This window comes from Orcinus orca, chromosome 8, assembly GCF_937001465.1.
Source record: "Orcinus orca chromosome 8, mOrcOrc1.1, whole genome shotgun sequence".
NCBI classification, from domain to species: domain Eukaryota; kingdom Metazoa; phylum Chordata; class Mammalia; order Artiodactyla; family Delphinidae; genus Orcinus; species Orcinus orca.
The window spans coordinates 42796802-42811734 of NC_064566.1; the positions used below are offsets into that span (position 1 = coordinate 42796802).

At 40.0% G+C, this 14933-nt stretch overlaps 1 protein-coding gene across 13 annotated transcripts in view; it reads right to left on the minus strand.

Annotated features, from left to right (window-relative positions):
* Positions 1-14933, minus strand: part of TEAD1 (TEA domain transcription factor 1) — a 262180-nt gene that overhangs the window by 9939 nt on the left and 237308 nt on the right. For all 13 annotated transcript variants that reach the window (XM_004279174.3, XM_049713805.1, XM_049713802.1 and 10 more), the window contains 2 exons: positions 8518-8658; positions 3395-3547 (listed from right to left, as the gene is read on the minus strand). In XM_004279174.3, coding sequence (XP_004279222.1) covers positions 3395-3547; positions 8518-8658 — 294 coding nt within the window. The remainder of the gene's footprint in view (positions 1-3394; positions 3548-8517; positions 8659-14933) is intronic.

Here is a 14933-nt window from a genome sequence, read left to right on the forward strand (position 1 = left end):
GGCCTTTTCTTGGTAAATCTGAAAAATATCTGCTTGTCCATCAGGCAACTTAAATATCATCTTTTAACATCCCTGAGAATTCCCCACCTCATTCCAAGTACAGGTGCCTGCTCAGGCAGTTCAACTACTCTGTGCTCCCATGATGTCTGTTTCACAAGTTTACTGCAGCCATGATGGCCTTGCATCGTCATCATCTATTTACCCGCCTCGTTCTCCCTACAAGGCCCAGATTTCCTGTGTTTTATTTGCACTGTATTTCAGCAGCTAGTACAACCTTTCCGTAACTTAGCCGAATCAATGCAAACATTCTCAATAACCTTTGAGGTGGAGAGGGCAGACTTGAGCACTTTGTTTGTAAACGGAGGTAACTGAGGTCTGGAGACTTTAAATGTCTTACCCAAGGTCATAAAGTAGAGCTGAGTCCTAAACCCAAGTCTTCTCATTCCATGACCATGACATCCTGCAAAGTGTCTTTTCCATCAGTTCAAATCTTAATTTATGTCTATCACTGGCTCTGTGACCTCAGGAAGGACTAACATTCCTTATCCATAAAATAGGGATAAAAATGACTTCACAGTTCTGCAGTGAGAATTTCATAATATATCTACAAAAGATTCAGCACTGTGCCTGGAACCTCTATGATCTATTTTACCTTCTTGCAGACTTTCTATGAAAGACTATATCCTATTTAGGCTTCATGCTTGAGATGAAGGAGGAAGGAAAAAAAATGTTTCTAGCAACCTGTATGTCTGAATATGACCTCAAATGATGATAGAAATCCTTGGCCCACAATTCAGTCGCTGTCTTCCTCAGTCTGATTGCCACCATTAAGTCCCCAAACCTACAGGGTCACCTCAATTCCTGAATCATTCTGACGAAACCAGAGTCTAGCCCACCAGCCAGTAAGGCCTGGAACTGGCCGTGGCGACACAGGTTTTGTATCTAATGTTCCTAGTAAAACACCTGCAACTGTGTCCAGCAACTGTCATCCTGGCCATGTCCCTTCACCTGAGGAAGTGCTGAAAAGTATGATCTCTCCTGTTTATCAGTGAGATGACTTCATTTTCATTGCCCAGGAGTGCTGGCTTAATTTCAGTTTTTCTACAGAAAACTATTATTTCTAGCAAATATTTATTTGCTACTAATTCTATATTTATTTGCTTCTGATTCTTCATATCAAAGGGATGTATATAGTTGCTTAATGATACGTTTTAAAATTAATTTAACCTGGTAAGTTAAATGGATGGCAGTCATGTGTTCCAAGGGAGCATTACTGATATAGTTACATGGGTTTTGTGGGTAATAGATACTTACAACTTTCCCTGATCATATTTATCTTGGCTGTGCCGTGAAGTCGGGTTTTAGGGACTGAGGACATATTCCTTAACGTGCTGAAACAGTCTCACTGGTTTGTAAGAAACATCTAAGACTCCCTCCAGAAGAGGGGGGGTGGCCATCCACTCAGAGAGTTTTGGTTAATTTCTGAGGCAACTGAACGTCCACACCAGGATGCCACACACACCTTCCGGTCATCTGAGCACTAAGGTGATCCATCTGTTCTTAAATAGCAACAAAGAACACCTATATGACAAGTACCTGCCAGCACCCCAAACCTTGAACTGCTCAATTTTCACCGAAGACCGTTAGAAAAAGGATACTAATGAATAGTTATAATATGTTTTCCAAACTTTCTCCTGGACTGCTAGTTTCCAAGTTTCAGAGGGACATGGACACATATGAGAATCCAGAGATCCTCTCCTTGGAATAGATGAAAATTAGATGTAAAATTATCTGTCTGCCAATTCTATACCCATAATCACGTGTCTGTGAACTCTGAGGCTCCCTGTGGCTCACTTAACCAATCCCCTATAGCAGTGGGTCTCAACCTGGCTACACACCAGAACTACCTGGGGAGCAGTAAAAATAAACAAAAACCATGATTCTGGGTCCCATCTTTCAGAATTTTTAAAAGCTTCCTGGATGAATATCTTGATATGCAGAAGGTTTTTAATTTCTTGATTTTTATCTTTTTTTTTTTTTTTTTTTTACAGTGGCATACAAGAGCTGGCTCCTACTAGCTCTGAAAGTTATTGTTAAATATGAAGGAATTTCGTGGGCTGGACAAATATTGGTAGCTTGAAATTGCCCATGGAAGCTGTATTTGCAACAATGGAAATGGGCAAAAGCTATGGATCAGGGCTTTGGAAGGAACTAGGGGAGGGCCTTTTTTCTTTTTAAACCAGCACATCACTGATTGAGAATCACTGTCCCACTGAATCCAAAAAGTCCAGGTAAAGAATTCTTGCTCTAAGTATTCTAGTTCTTAAACCTGGTAACAAAGAATAACAAAGTAGGCCTTCAGAGGGCTGAATATTTGACCACAATATTGTCCTGCTGCCCCTTTTTGTAAAATTGTTTCCACCAAATTTTGTTTTGGCATTTTGCCTTTGGTTTAATCAAGGAATGTTATTTTTTAAAAATTCGCTTTATGAAATCCATTACTGCATATTTTATAGGTATATTTTGAGAGGAGCACTGTACTTATTAACCTTCCTAAGTAACCAAATGAAGTCCCCGTGAGAAACTGTTTTAAAGTTAAATTTAGGGGGAAAAAAACACACCAAGCATTGCCTGGGGAACCAGAAAATTTTCCCATCATGGGCCTTGAGCACCATTGCTTTTTCCTTGCCCTTTAGCTGCCCATTAAGTTTGACCATACTTTTCAGCCCATAAATATTCTCCCCCCGCTCCTGGTTATGCCACTGACTGTATTCTAGTTTACATTTCTCCTGGTACTGAGGGTTTATACTTTGCTATATTAATGTATGTTACTTATAATAATAAGGCCTTGTAAATCCTTCATGAAATGAGTCTAGGTATGTTTGAAGCACAAACCTGCTGACTCGGCTTTTGCCTCATTTATGATTTGTATACCATGGTGCTGCTGAGACTCACACTTAGCTAATACTGGAATTACCCAGGGAACCTTAGAAAACCTTAGAAAATACACATGCCCAGGCCCTATCCTCAGATCCTGATTTAATTGAGCTAGGATGCAGCCCTGCTATCGGGATTTTTAGATATTCTCCAGGTCTTGCTAATGTGCAGCCAGAATTAAGAATCCAGCTGTATCACCCTCACCCTCCCTCCCCAAATTCCAGTTCTGCTAAGCTTAGAAAGACCGGCCAGGTGAGACCCCTTTCTCTTCCACAAACTTGAGCCAAACCAAGTTTGCCCTATGGATGTGTGAATTCAACTACTGATTGACCACCTGGGGCCCAGCCCCACAGTCTAGTCAGTTCCCCTTGGCCCAAGCCCCAGCACCTCCCAGGCCCATCTTCCCCACCAGCCTCATGGCTGAGACTGACAAAACTTGAAAGAGACAAACAGTTACCAATAAAATTGTGAAGTTTTCCAAAACACTGTTCATCATATATTTCTCTGGTAAGTGTTTGAGCTTGTGGATGAAATTGATCATATATTCACACATCGGGGAGCGGTTTATTCGGTATACAAATCGGCCATTCTCAAACCTTGCATATTCCGTCTGTGAGGGAAAAAGGATTTGAGCATTTTTACACCTTTGACTTCAAAATACATAAAAAAGATATTATTGCCTGTAAAAGCATTTTACGTTTTCAACATGAATCACCTGCTATATGCTGCACTACTTATGTAGTTTACTTCATTAAAAAAAATCCTATCTCCAAACTTAACACCATACTCAGAATCCATTATTTTTCTGGAATTTTTTTTTTTTAAACTTGGGAAGATGACAGCTTTAAAGAAAAGTTGTATAGATGCTTTTCAGCAAAGGTTAGAAAAAAATATAACTGCCTGCTTAGTGATTCTCTACCTCGAGATCTGTGAGAGCAAGCCCGGCCAGTCACAATTCTTCAAAGGGCCCATAGAAAATCCTTCTTTACTGTGACAAGGCCTCACAGGCCAACAACCAATGCAGCTAATTTCTCTTCTTTAGGAAAAACTACTTCACACTGATCATGAGCCCCTGACTGTGTTATGTCTTTAATTTTTTCAAAAAAGGGGTTTTTAAAAAATATATACATGCGGTTTGAAGATCCCACTGAAGCACTTAGAAATAAGAGAGACACTCTTAGATACTCTGGATCAAAGAGGAATTTAAAAAGAAATTACAAGCTATGTAAAGCGTAATGAAAAAGAAAATATTTACATCAAACTTTTGGGACTCGATGAAGCTATACTTGCAGGAAAGCAGCTTCATGTCTTCATCATTAAAGATAAAAAGTTATAGAACTTAGTACAGATCTTAAAAAAATAAACCCTACAAAATAAACCAAAACCAGGAATAGGAAGATAAAAGCTCAAATCAATACAAAGGAAATTTCTTTTAAGATTTTTTTTTTTGTTTTGATGTGGACCTTTTTTTTTTTTTTTTAAGTCTTTATTGAATCTGTTACAATATTCCTTCTGTTTTATGGTTTTTGGGTTTTTGGACACGAAGCATGTGGGATTCCAGTTCCCTGACCAGGGATCGAACCCGCACCCCCTGCATTGGAAGGTGAAGTCGTAACCACTGGACTGCCAGGGAAGTCCCGCAAAAGAAATTTAAAATGTAAACAGGATATAAGAACTAGTTCTTTAAAAAGACAAAATAAAATAAATAAACCCTTCACAATCTTAAGAAGGAGAAGAAAGAAAAGAGACAAAACCACAATTACATTATTGTTCAGAAGATTTAGAGGAGGTTACTTTATGTAACTCTTTGGCAAACAACCAATCAACCAACCAATCAATCAATAAAAGCAAAGGAAAACCTAGAGGACAGGATGATTTCCCAGCAAAATACAAATTGCTAATACTGAACCAAAAAGAAGTAGAAAACTCCAATAGGTCAATTACTGTGGAAATGACTAAAAACTATTTAGAAATCTACCACTGAAAAAGGTCCAAAGACCAAATGGTTTCACAGCTAAGTTTTATATAATCTTTAAAGAACAGTTATTTTCAATGTTATTCAAACAATGCTATACCATAGAAAAAGATAGGTATTCCAATTATTTTTATGAAATTGATGTATATTCAATACCAAAAGTTGATGGTTTATAAAAAAGAAAAGTATAGATTAATATCACTTATGAGGTGCAAACATTTTACGTAAAATAGCAAACAATGCATCAAAGTATCCAAAGTAGAACTTTCTTCAGGAACGCTGTGGTGGTTCATACACAGGACATGTGTTCACTCATGATGTCAACAAATTGGAGAAAAATCACATAGTAAGAGTTGCTGAAAAGGCATCTGATAAAATATTGCAGCTATTACTAATAAAAAAATTTAAGTAAAATAGGAATAGAAAGAATTTCAATATAAAATAAAGACTATTTATAAAAACCAATAATAAGTTTAATCCCAAGCGTCAAAACATCAAAACTATTTCTACTGACATCAGTAACCATACAAGGATACTCACCATTACTATTTCTTTTATTTCTTTTTACAACTGTGTTGGAAGTTTTAGCAAATGAAGAGAAGGTGAGAAAATAATAATAGTAATAATAATAAAAGTGGCATGAACATTGGAAACGAGGAGATAAAATAAAGTCTTCTCTTTTTGCTGCTGCTAAGATAATACAACAGAGAAAACCCATGAATCTAGGGGGCAAAACCCGCTGGAGATAAATAAGAGAATATGGTAAGATGGCCAAATAGAATATAGATATGCAAAAACTAGGACCTTTCTTCTATTCTAGTAATTAAAATCTGGAAACTGGAAAAACTGTATTAACAAATTATATAATATTTAGAGATATATTTAAGAAGAAAGGGATAAACCTATATATGAAAACTAAAATCTTATTAAAATAGATAAAATGAGATAGAAATGCAAATTGGTTCTTGATTGGAAAGATTTAATATCAATAACATATCAATCTGTCCCCAAATAATATCTAAATCTAATGCAATTACAATTAGGTTGCTCAGGACTTCCCTGGCAGTCCAGTGGTTAAGACTCCACACTTCCACTGCAGGGGGCGCGGGAAGATCCTATACGCCGCGGCCAAAAAACAAAACCCCAAAAAACGATTAGGTTGCTCAAACAAGATTTTTGTTTTTCTTTACATTTTTATTTTTATTTATTTATTTTTATTATTATTATTTGAGGTACGCGGGCCTCTCACTGTTGTGGCCTCTCCCACTGCGGAGCACAGGCTCCGGAGGCACAGGCTCACCGGCCAAGCCGCTCCGTGGCATGTGGGATCCTCCCGGACCGGGGCACGATCCCGCGTCCCCTGCATCGGCAGGCAGACTCTCAACCACTGCGCCACCAGGGAAGCCCATTTTTTACATTTTTAAAATGCTCTCATAGTTTGGAAGAATAAATGCTGGCTACCTGCCTAGAAAATATATGAAAAAGAAGAGCAGTGAGACTGACTTGCCCCAGCAGATATCAGAACATGCTATAAAGCCACTGTAATCAAATCAACACAATACTGGGACATGTAGAGATAAATAGAGGGTGGAATAGAACAGACTCCAGGAACAGCACCCAGTATATGCAGTAACTTAAAGGGGACAGATCCACTCAGTTGGAAAATAAATGATTTAATAAATGACTTTGACACAAATGCCTATCTATTTGGAAGAAAATATAAGCAGACTCCCATTTCACACCAAATGCAGAAACATATTCCAAGTAGATTAAAGGCTTAATTACAAAACTCCACCTGCCACACCACAGCACGTTCTCCATGAAAATGCCTGGGATTTCATCAGTCGAAGACAACCTTTCCCTGTTCCCTGAACTTATAAAGAGATTTGGGTATGTTAGCTGAGGATGAACTGAAGAATAGTTTGACATCTGGGAAACTGAGTTACTTATCTGGTTCACTGTTTCTCACAGGTACCTGTCCAGGCAGGAAGTCCATCTACAGGTAAGCCCTGACAACTTGGCCATTTGGTAGCAACAGTAACACTAACCTTCTGTGCTCCCAACCACCAGCAGGTACCTTTGCTTCTTCCTTCTCAGGGGAGATGGAGGTCATGTGGCTCCAGGTCTCCCAGCTGTGTCTCATTACACAGCCACATTCTCACCCACCCTCTCCTTGGACTTCCCAGACACTGCCTTGAGCTGGTTTCCCCCCTCCCTCACCCTTCTTTGTCCTCGGCTTCTCTGTTCATGTCTCCCTTTCCACCTACCCTAGGTCTGGCTGCCACTCTCCAAACTTAATCTTGATCCCTATTTTCCTTGCTATTCCCTCTCTGCAGCTAGCTCTCCATTCCCACAGCTTTGATTATCCTTAATGCTCAGGATTCTCAATTGATATTTTCGGTCTTTACCTGTCTCCCAAATCCTAGTGTTGCAGCTATATTCGTCCCTGACTATTTCCAGTTGAACATCTTATTTACTTATCTCTGCTGGTGGCTACACTGTCCTCCTAAGCATAAAACATGTGATCTTTGACTCTTCCTCCTCTTTAATATTTAATATCCAGTCAGTTTCTAAGTACCATTCAAAATGTCTTCCTGAATTCCACTACCACCCTTTTAGTAAAGCTCATGACACCTAAGTTTACGGCTACCATCTAGTCAACTCACTTACATCCTCCTCTACCAGCATAACCCTCCTTAACACCATTCTCAGGATGCCCATCCTGTGCTCGGGAAGCTATGAGGGCCTGCAGCATCCCAAATCTGCCTTGTTCAGCCCGAAGTCTTGAAAAACATCTCCTGCTCCCTCTCTCCACCCAATGCATCCTCTCTCTCACGCCTCAACACAAAGTCAGGTTGGGCTCCTAGACCTGAGAGGTCCTGGACATCTGTGAATAAACACCACTCACTGAGCATGGATGAACTGGGTGATGGGTAGAAGACAATGGAAAGCACAACTCTAAATGAAATCACCTGCAAACATTATTCACAAAAAGCAACCCACCCCAGTAAAATGAACATCCATTTTTTGAAGGGGAGGGAGGCATGAACTATAAAGGCCATAAATAGGTTTTTGGTCCCAGTATGTACTGAAATATGTTTAAAACAATTAAGATGAAGGGAGTGGAAATGGCAAAAGCAAAAACCAAACTCACGGCATCAGGGTTTTAGAAGGCAGGTGCCAATCAGCTGAGGACCACCTTGGTTGTTATCAAGATGCCTGGAAGTGCCCTTGAACCTGGAACCTAGGGTGGGAGGGGTACCATCTACTGGGCAGCAGGGTCTATCTCTAACAGTTTCCATATCAGCCCCCCTCCATCCCCCCATCCCAAGGCCACCTGCAGGACTGACACACTGGCAAGCACAGGGCTGACTTCAGACAGTCGGAGGGCTGGCATGGGATTACTCCTGGCCTTCTTTCTTTCAGTTGCTTTCAAATCATTTTGCCTTCTTAGAAGTAATGGTGTGTGTGTGTGTGGGGGGGGGGTAGGAGTGGGAGGGGAAGGAGAAGACACCAGAAAAATAAAACCGTCTGCCCAGTTTAGTTTTAAAGGAAGGCGACAGGCCGCCCTGAATGAAGGTTCCAGCGTACAGAGGCCAACTTACCTCTACTTTTTCTACTACTTGCTTCCCAAAGGAGCAAACTTTGGTGGAACAGGTGACTGTCATATTCTCAGAACTCTCATACTGACTGGTCACGCCGTAAAAAGCCCCGGCATCATCTTGAATACTGCAGTTTAAATCCGCCTGTTGGAAATGAGATGGAGGTGGGGATTACTCTCTCATCGCAGGAGTCAAAGCAGTAACCATCCGGGTAAGACCTCCACCATGCTGGCTGGAGGGCAGTAGCGGGCCGGCGTGGCTCAGAGAGGTGGTGAGGTGACGCCCTGCTAGAAACAAGTTCTATGGCTCATCGGTTATTTTTTGAAGAGAACGCTAGTTTGGGCAGTCTTCCCTTGAAATAATGACATGCTATATGTATGTTTCATTTTACTTTCTTGTATTCAGTATAGAATACTATATATCCTTGTAATAAGACATTCATGAGGTCTCTGAAATATGTGCAGAAAGCAGTATATGAACTGTATTCATATTCACTAATCTGTAGATATAGTTAAAAGAACAGGAGATTCTGTAGCTGACTGGCCATTTGTTATATAAGTAAAAACAGATACCTCGTTAACAAATTACAGCACCCAGAGGGGAGATGGTTCCTACTAAAGACTGGCTTACAAAGATGCAAAATAATTAATACAAGTTCCCACTCATTTAACGTATTTATGATTACTTAGTGAGGCTCATGCTAGAAACAATACAGGACTACAAGCCAATATGGGATGTACAGAAAATAGCTTTAATTTAGATAGGAAATAAGTACCATGTCAAAGGTACTCAGTTTGGACAATGGAAGCATTATTTTCAATTAAGGGTATTTACTTTCAGGATGGTTAAGATTTGAACATGCGGAGAAGGGCTGAGAGAACGCTTGCACAGAAGCAGCCCGGAGTGCTTCATTCTAGCTACACCGTGAGGACTAAGGAGACAGGGAGGAATGAGTTTGGAAATGCCACAAGGGCCCAGGTAGAGGAGGACTAAGTAGGGGTATGGGTTGTATCCTGTAGGAAATGGGGACCTATTGAAAGTGTTGACACAAGGCAGTGAGGTGATCAGAGCTGAGCTTCAAGGAGAAGTGTCTCAGCGTGCTATAATGTTCACTGCAGAGGGAGGCTGGGAGGCTGCTTCAGTGGCTAGATCACTGACGGACGGTCCCCTTCCCTCAAATATCTACTGACCCTTTCCTGCACACTAGGCACTGGGTGTGGAGATGGGGATCAACGAGTCCACACAGCTTAAGATTTAGGAGTGGGGACATCGCAACAGAAATATGCACTCCTGAGATGGCACAGAGACATGAGAACAAACAGTGGGGAGGGAGCCCTTGGGGTCAGGGAAGCTTCTGATGATGACGCAGCTCAGATCCAAAGAGAGAAGCGCTGGCATGGGTCGGTGGATCATGCTGTAAGAGAGAGTGTATACAGGGCGCTCGGCCAGAAACAAGGCTGGAACAGAGAGAGCAAGGAGAGAGGGTAGCTGGGGAGGTGGGGGTGTGTGGAGGGGTGCGGGGGAGGGTCTCACATCCTAAAATCAAGGGACATACGAGTTTTAAGTACATAGGATAGGGCCAGTGACAGTCTAGGATCAGATCTGCATTCCAGAAAGGCACCCCTGACCACAGCTTGGAGACTTGAGGAGAGTGAGAATGGATGAGTGAGGTGTGTCAGGAGGCCTGGAAGAAGTTCCAGATGAGGCATGGTACTTGGGCTACTAGGATGACTGCAGAGAAAGAGAGGGGGATCTGACATACAACGAGACTATCTCTTGCGAGGTGTGGCACGTTTTGGCTAGCTAATTTTAATACCTTGACAGGTACTAACCGCCATGAAGACCTGAGTTAGCCTATATATTTTTAATAAGGATCTGCATTTCAATTTCCCTCTTGAATTGGGTATCAGGAAAATCTCCATTTTCTTAGGCAAAACTTCGGATATGCTGGCTTCAAATAAAAGGACAATATACTTTATATTCCCTTTTCTTATATGCCAAGAAATTCAAAGTTAAATTAAGTGTTCAACTAGAGTCATTAACTTATTCTAGGTACTTCTAAATAACTACTAACAACCAGTGTCCAGCTCCTGTTATGGGATTCCAATGTACTTTTACTTGTACTTGTCCAGTTTTACATTATCCATAAATTTAGTATTGCTCCCTCACATTTTGTTTTTTGGAATTTTATGGGGCGTAAATTGCAAATAATTAAAAATGCCCAGGTGTGCCTTTTGCTCACATTCAAAGGTTTGACATTTAGCTCCATGAGAGAGCAGTTTAGCGGGGAATGATGGAGGTCTTGCCCTGAGATCTGTATCTCAGCTCCTTAAGGCTGAAGAGAGGCCCATGAGTCTACGTGGGCTCCAACCTCCAGTACAGAAAGATACCAGTGTATCCTAGGCACACAGGAGCTCTGACACTGGGTTGTCATCCAGCCTTCCAGGGTGGGTATCACCTGCTGTGAACTAAGAGAGGGCCTTTCAGAACTTTGAGCGGGTCCTGCCGCCAGCTGAGAGCACAGAGCTCCGAGAAGTGGCTCAGGTGTTTTGCGGGGGTGGGATGACCAGTGATGTTCTTTGTGGGATTGATGCTCTTACTATTATGATGTAGTTTGTGCCAACAAGGTTTAACTTAAAAAAAAAAAAAAAAGTAAAAATATGCATGTGGAAAGGAAAAAAAAGAAATCAAACTGTAAAAAGGATGTACGTTGTATTTCTACCCTGAACTTGCCAACCTCCCTAGATGACCAGTGTTTTCTATTTCTCAAGTGTCCTTTTAGAGATATTTAGCATTTAGATATTCAAACATACGCATTCCCTCTTTTCTGCACAAACTGTAGCATTCTTCTAAACCTGGCTATAAATAAATAAATACTTCTTAGAATTCACATAGTACTGATATAGAATACCAGTTTTTAAAAGAACAACCCTTTAAAAAACTGAACAGCCACACTTTTTGGTGGCTGCATATTATTCCATTATACAGATGCACCATAATTTAACATGTGCTCTACTGATGAATATTTAGAATGCTTCCCAACAACAGTGCAATAATAAGTTAAGTGGAACAGGAAAGGTCCATTAGAAATTACTTTTACTTTGTTTACATTCAATTTTTAAAAATTCCCTGCTTTGAAAATGAGAATTAATGGGCCATAAATACACTGTTAACTAATACTGCAATTTAAACAAACTCATTTTGATGTAATCAAGTTGTTGTGAAGGACTGGTGAACAATCAAAAACAGTCTGGTGTTTGTGGTGTAAGGGGTGGAGTGTGGGAAGGAGCATGGGGAAATTAGCAATGTGCAGGGGAGTCAACAGGAGAGCGAGCACATGGGATTGGGTTACTTTTTAAAAACTATCAACTTCAAATTACATCAACTTAACCAGGAGGGAGGTTTCTTAAGAATTCCACCTCAACTCCCTAGGCACAATGTTTCCTTTTCTTTCAATGCTCCATTTTTCACTTTATTTACTTCAGTGGCAGTATTTTTTCATATACAATTTTTAAGGGTTACATTCCATTTACAGTTATTACAAAATATTGGCTACACTCCTGTGTTGTACAGTACATCCTTGAGCCTATCTTACTTATACCCAATAGTTTGTACCTCCCACTCTGCCACCCCTATATTGCCCCCCCACCCCCGTACTGGTAACCACTAGTCTGTTCTCTATATCTCTATAATATATTCTGTTACAGTCACTAGTGTGTTGTATTTTTAGATTCCACATATAAGCGCTATCATACAGTATTTATCTTTTTGTCTGACTTATTTCACTTAGCATAATGCAGTGGCAGTATTTTTGACAAGCAAAAGATTTACAATGTAAACAAACTACGAGTCTTAAAATCTAAAGCAAGCATAGAAATATACAAAATAATCCATACAAACATACAAATTCAAAATGTTACCCAAGTTTATAATGGCATTCACCATAATTTGATGTTAGCAAAATTGCAGAAAATTTTCACAGCTTTTATGTTTCCACCTCTATGAGTTTCCACGCTTAAGTAATACTGGTGCTATAGCAGCGGCACACCTAGTAGATTTGACAGTTAGAGTGGATCATTTTTAAGACCCCCTTCCTTTGACAAAATTATCTTCAGTAATCATCAGCACTGTTTCACCGTTTTAAACTTTAAACACAAGAACTCTGAAAGTGGTAACAGAGAATGACGTAACTCTAGTTCTACTTGTTCGTCTTCATAACTACTGTGGCCATTTCCAAATCACAGAAGCAGCAGCACTGTGTGGACTGCAGCTCCAACGATTCCAAACTGTTAGAACTTACTCTAGAATATAAGACTGAGTCTTTAATCACATGTGTTATTAAAGAATAAGTAACATAATGGATAAGCAATATAAGTGTGCTGGTTTGAAGCATATATATATGTGTGTGTCTATACATATATACGAAATAAAATATATATGAAATATATATACGAAATAAAAGCCCAACACTAATTTTACCAGTTGTTTAAGGTTTAGGCCAACAAAGGATTTTTTCTTTTTGAGGAATATTTTATTGATAGCATTGTTTAGAACTGTGGGCACAGTGTGATAATAAAAATGACAACCATTTTTAGATGGTTTTGCCATATAAACTTCTCTGCAATGAACCTCCTTAATGCCTGCACCTGGGGCAGACCATTCCCACCCTCTCACCTTTGGTTCACCACTGTCCCTTAGAATTCCCTAAATAATTTAATTAGTTTTAATTCGGAATGGATGACCCGTAGGTACAATGTCAGGAAGTATCAAAAATGAAGGTATTCAAGAATTCACATTATGAAACTCCACCATCTGAAACAATCTCAACAAAGTATGAGTTTTAAAGTTGTTAGGATTAACTTTTTTACATAAAATTAAAGTAGAACATACATTCAGAGAAGTGTACAACTCCAAGTTTACAGACTGATTAATTTTTATAAAGTGAACACACCCATGTAACCAGCACCCAGATGAGGAAATAGAACAGAAGCCCCCTCATCCATGCTCCCTTTCAGTACAATCAAACGCCCCATGTCACAAGAGTAATCTTCATCCTAAAATACTGTACGTTAATCTTGTCTGGTTTTGTGAATGTTTCACAAGTGGAATCACATAGTGCTGATTCCTCTGTGTTTAGTTCTATTTGTGCAGCATTACAGTGTGAGAGCCATCCATGCTGTGGTGTTCATCTATCCTTGTCACTGTAGAGTACTCCACTGAATGGACTATACCACCACCTATCTCTTCTAGGGATGGACATTTACAATGTTTCCAAATTGAACCTATTATGAAGAGCGCTACTCTGAACATTCAGGGATAAGCATTTGATGAACTCATGTGTGTACTCCTGTTAGGTGTTCCTAGGAGTGGAATTGCTGGTCATGAGATCTATGTGCACTTTCAGCTTTCATTTAGATAAGAGGAACAGATGGTTTTTGAATTATCTTGCTTTTCTTAAAAAAGTTTGAGACAACTTTGTTTTTAAGTATTAGTGTATATTTAATAGGTTAGATTTTAAAAGACTTCTCAACTAGCAGTAAATAAGCAATTTGCTATTACAACTGCTTTGCAGTTACTTTTGAACATGGAAAATAATTACACAGCCATCCAACCATATCACAGTTGTTCTTTGGGAATTTTCTAGGAGGAGGTATTGATGTGAAAGATAATTATCTGTCAGCTGATGATATTATGATTATCCCAGAAAGAAATATGGTCACTGAACCCCCGTGGAGCAAAGGTAATATCGAAGAAAGAATGTTAACATTAAATCAGCAACAGAGGAGGCAAACTCTGTAATGAGTCTACGATTCGTGCTGAGTTCATTATCCACCCTCTCGACTCATTTTTCCCAACTGAAAACTCAGGGCAAACTTATTTCATATAGTTCTGAAGGCAAGAAAATGAGGGAAAAAATGCTGGTATCAGACATACAAACTATTTTTGCCTAATCAGCTCTTATCTGATTACAGGATATTTTCTAAAAGCAAATAAATATAAAAATCCAAGAAACAGGGACTTCCCTGGTGGTGCAGTGGTTAAGAATCCATCTCCCAATGCAGGGGACACAGGTTCGAGCCCTGGTCCGGGAAGATCCCACATGCCATGGAGCAACTAGGCCCGTGTGCCACAACTCCTGAGCCTGAGCTCTAGAGCCCACGAGCCACAATTACTGAGCCCACGTGCTGCAACTACTGAAGCCTGTGTGCCTAGAGCCCGTGCTCCGCAACAAGAGAAGCCACTGCAATGAGAAGCCCAAGCACCGCAACAAAGAGTAGCCCCCGCTCACCACAACCAGAGAAAGCCCACGCGCAGCAACGAAGACCCAACCCAGCCAAAAATAAGTAAATGAATAAATAAATTAATTAATTTTTAAAAATCCAAGAAACAACTAGAACCCAGCAAACTTATCCTTCCAA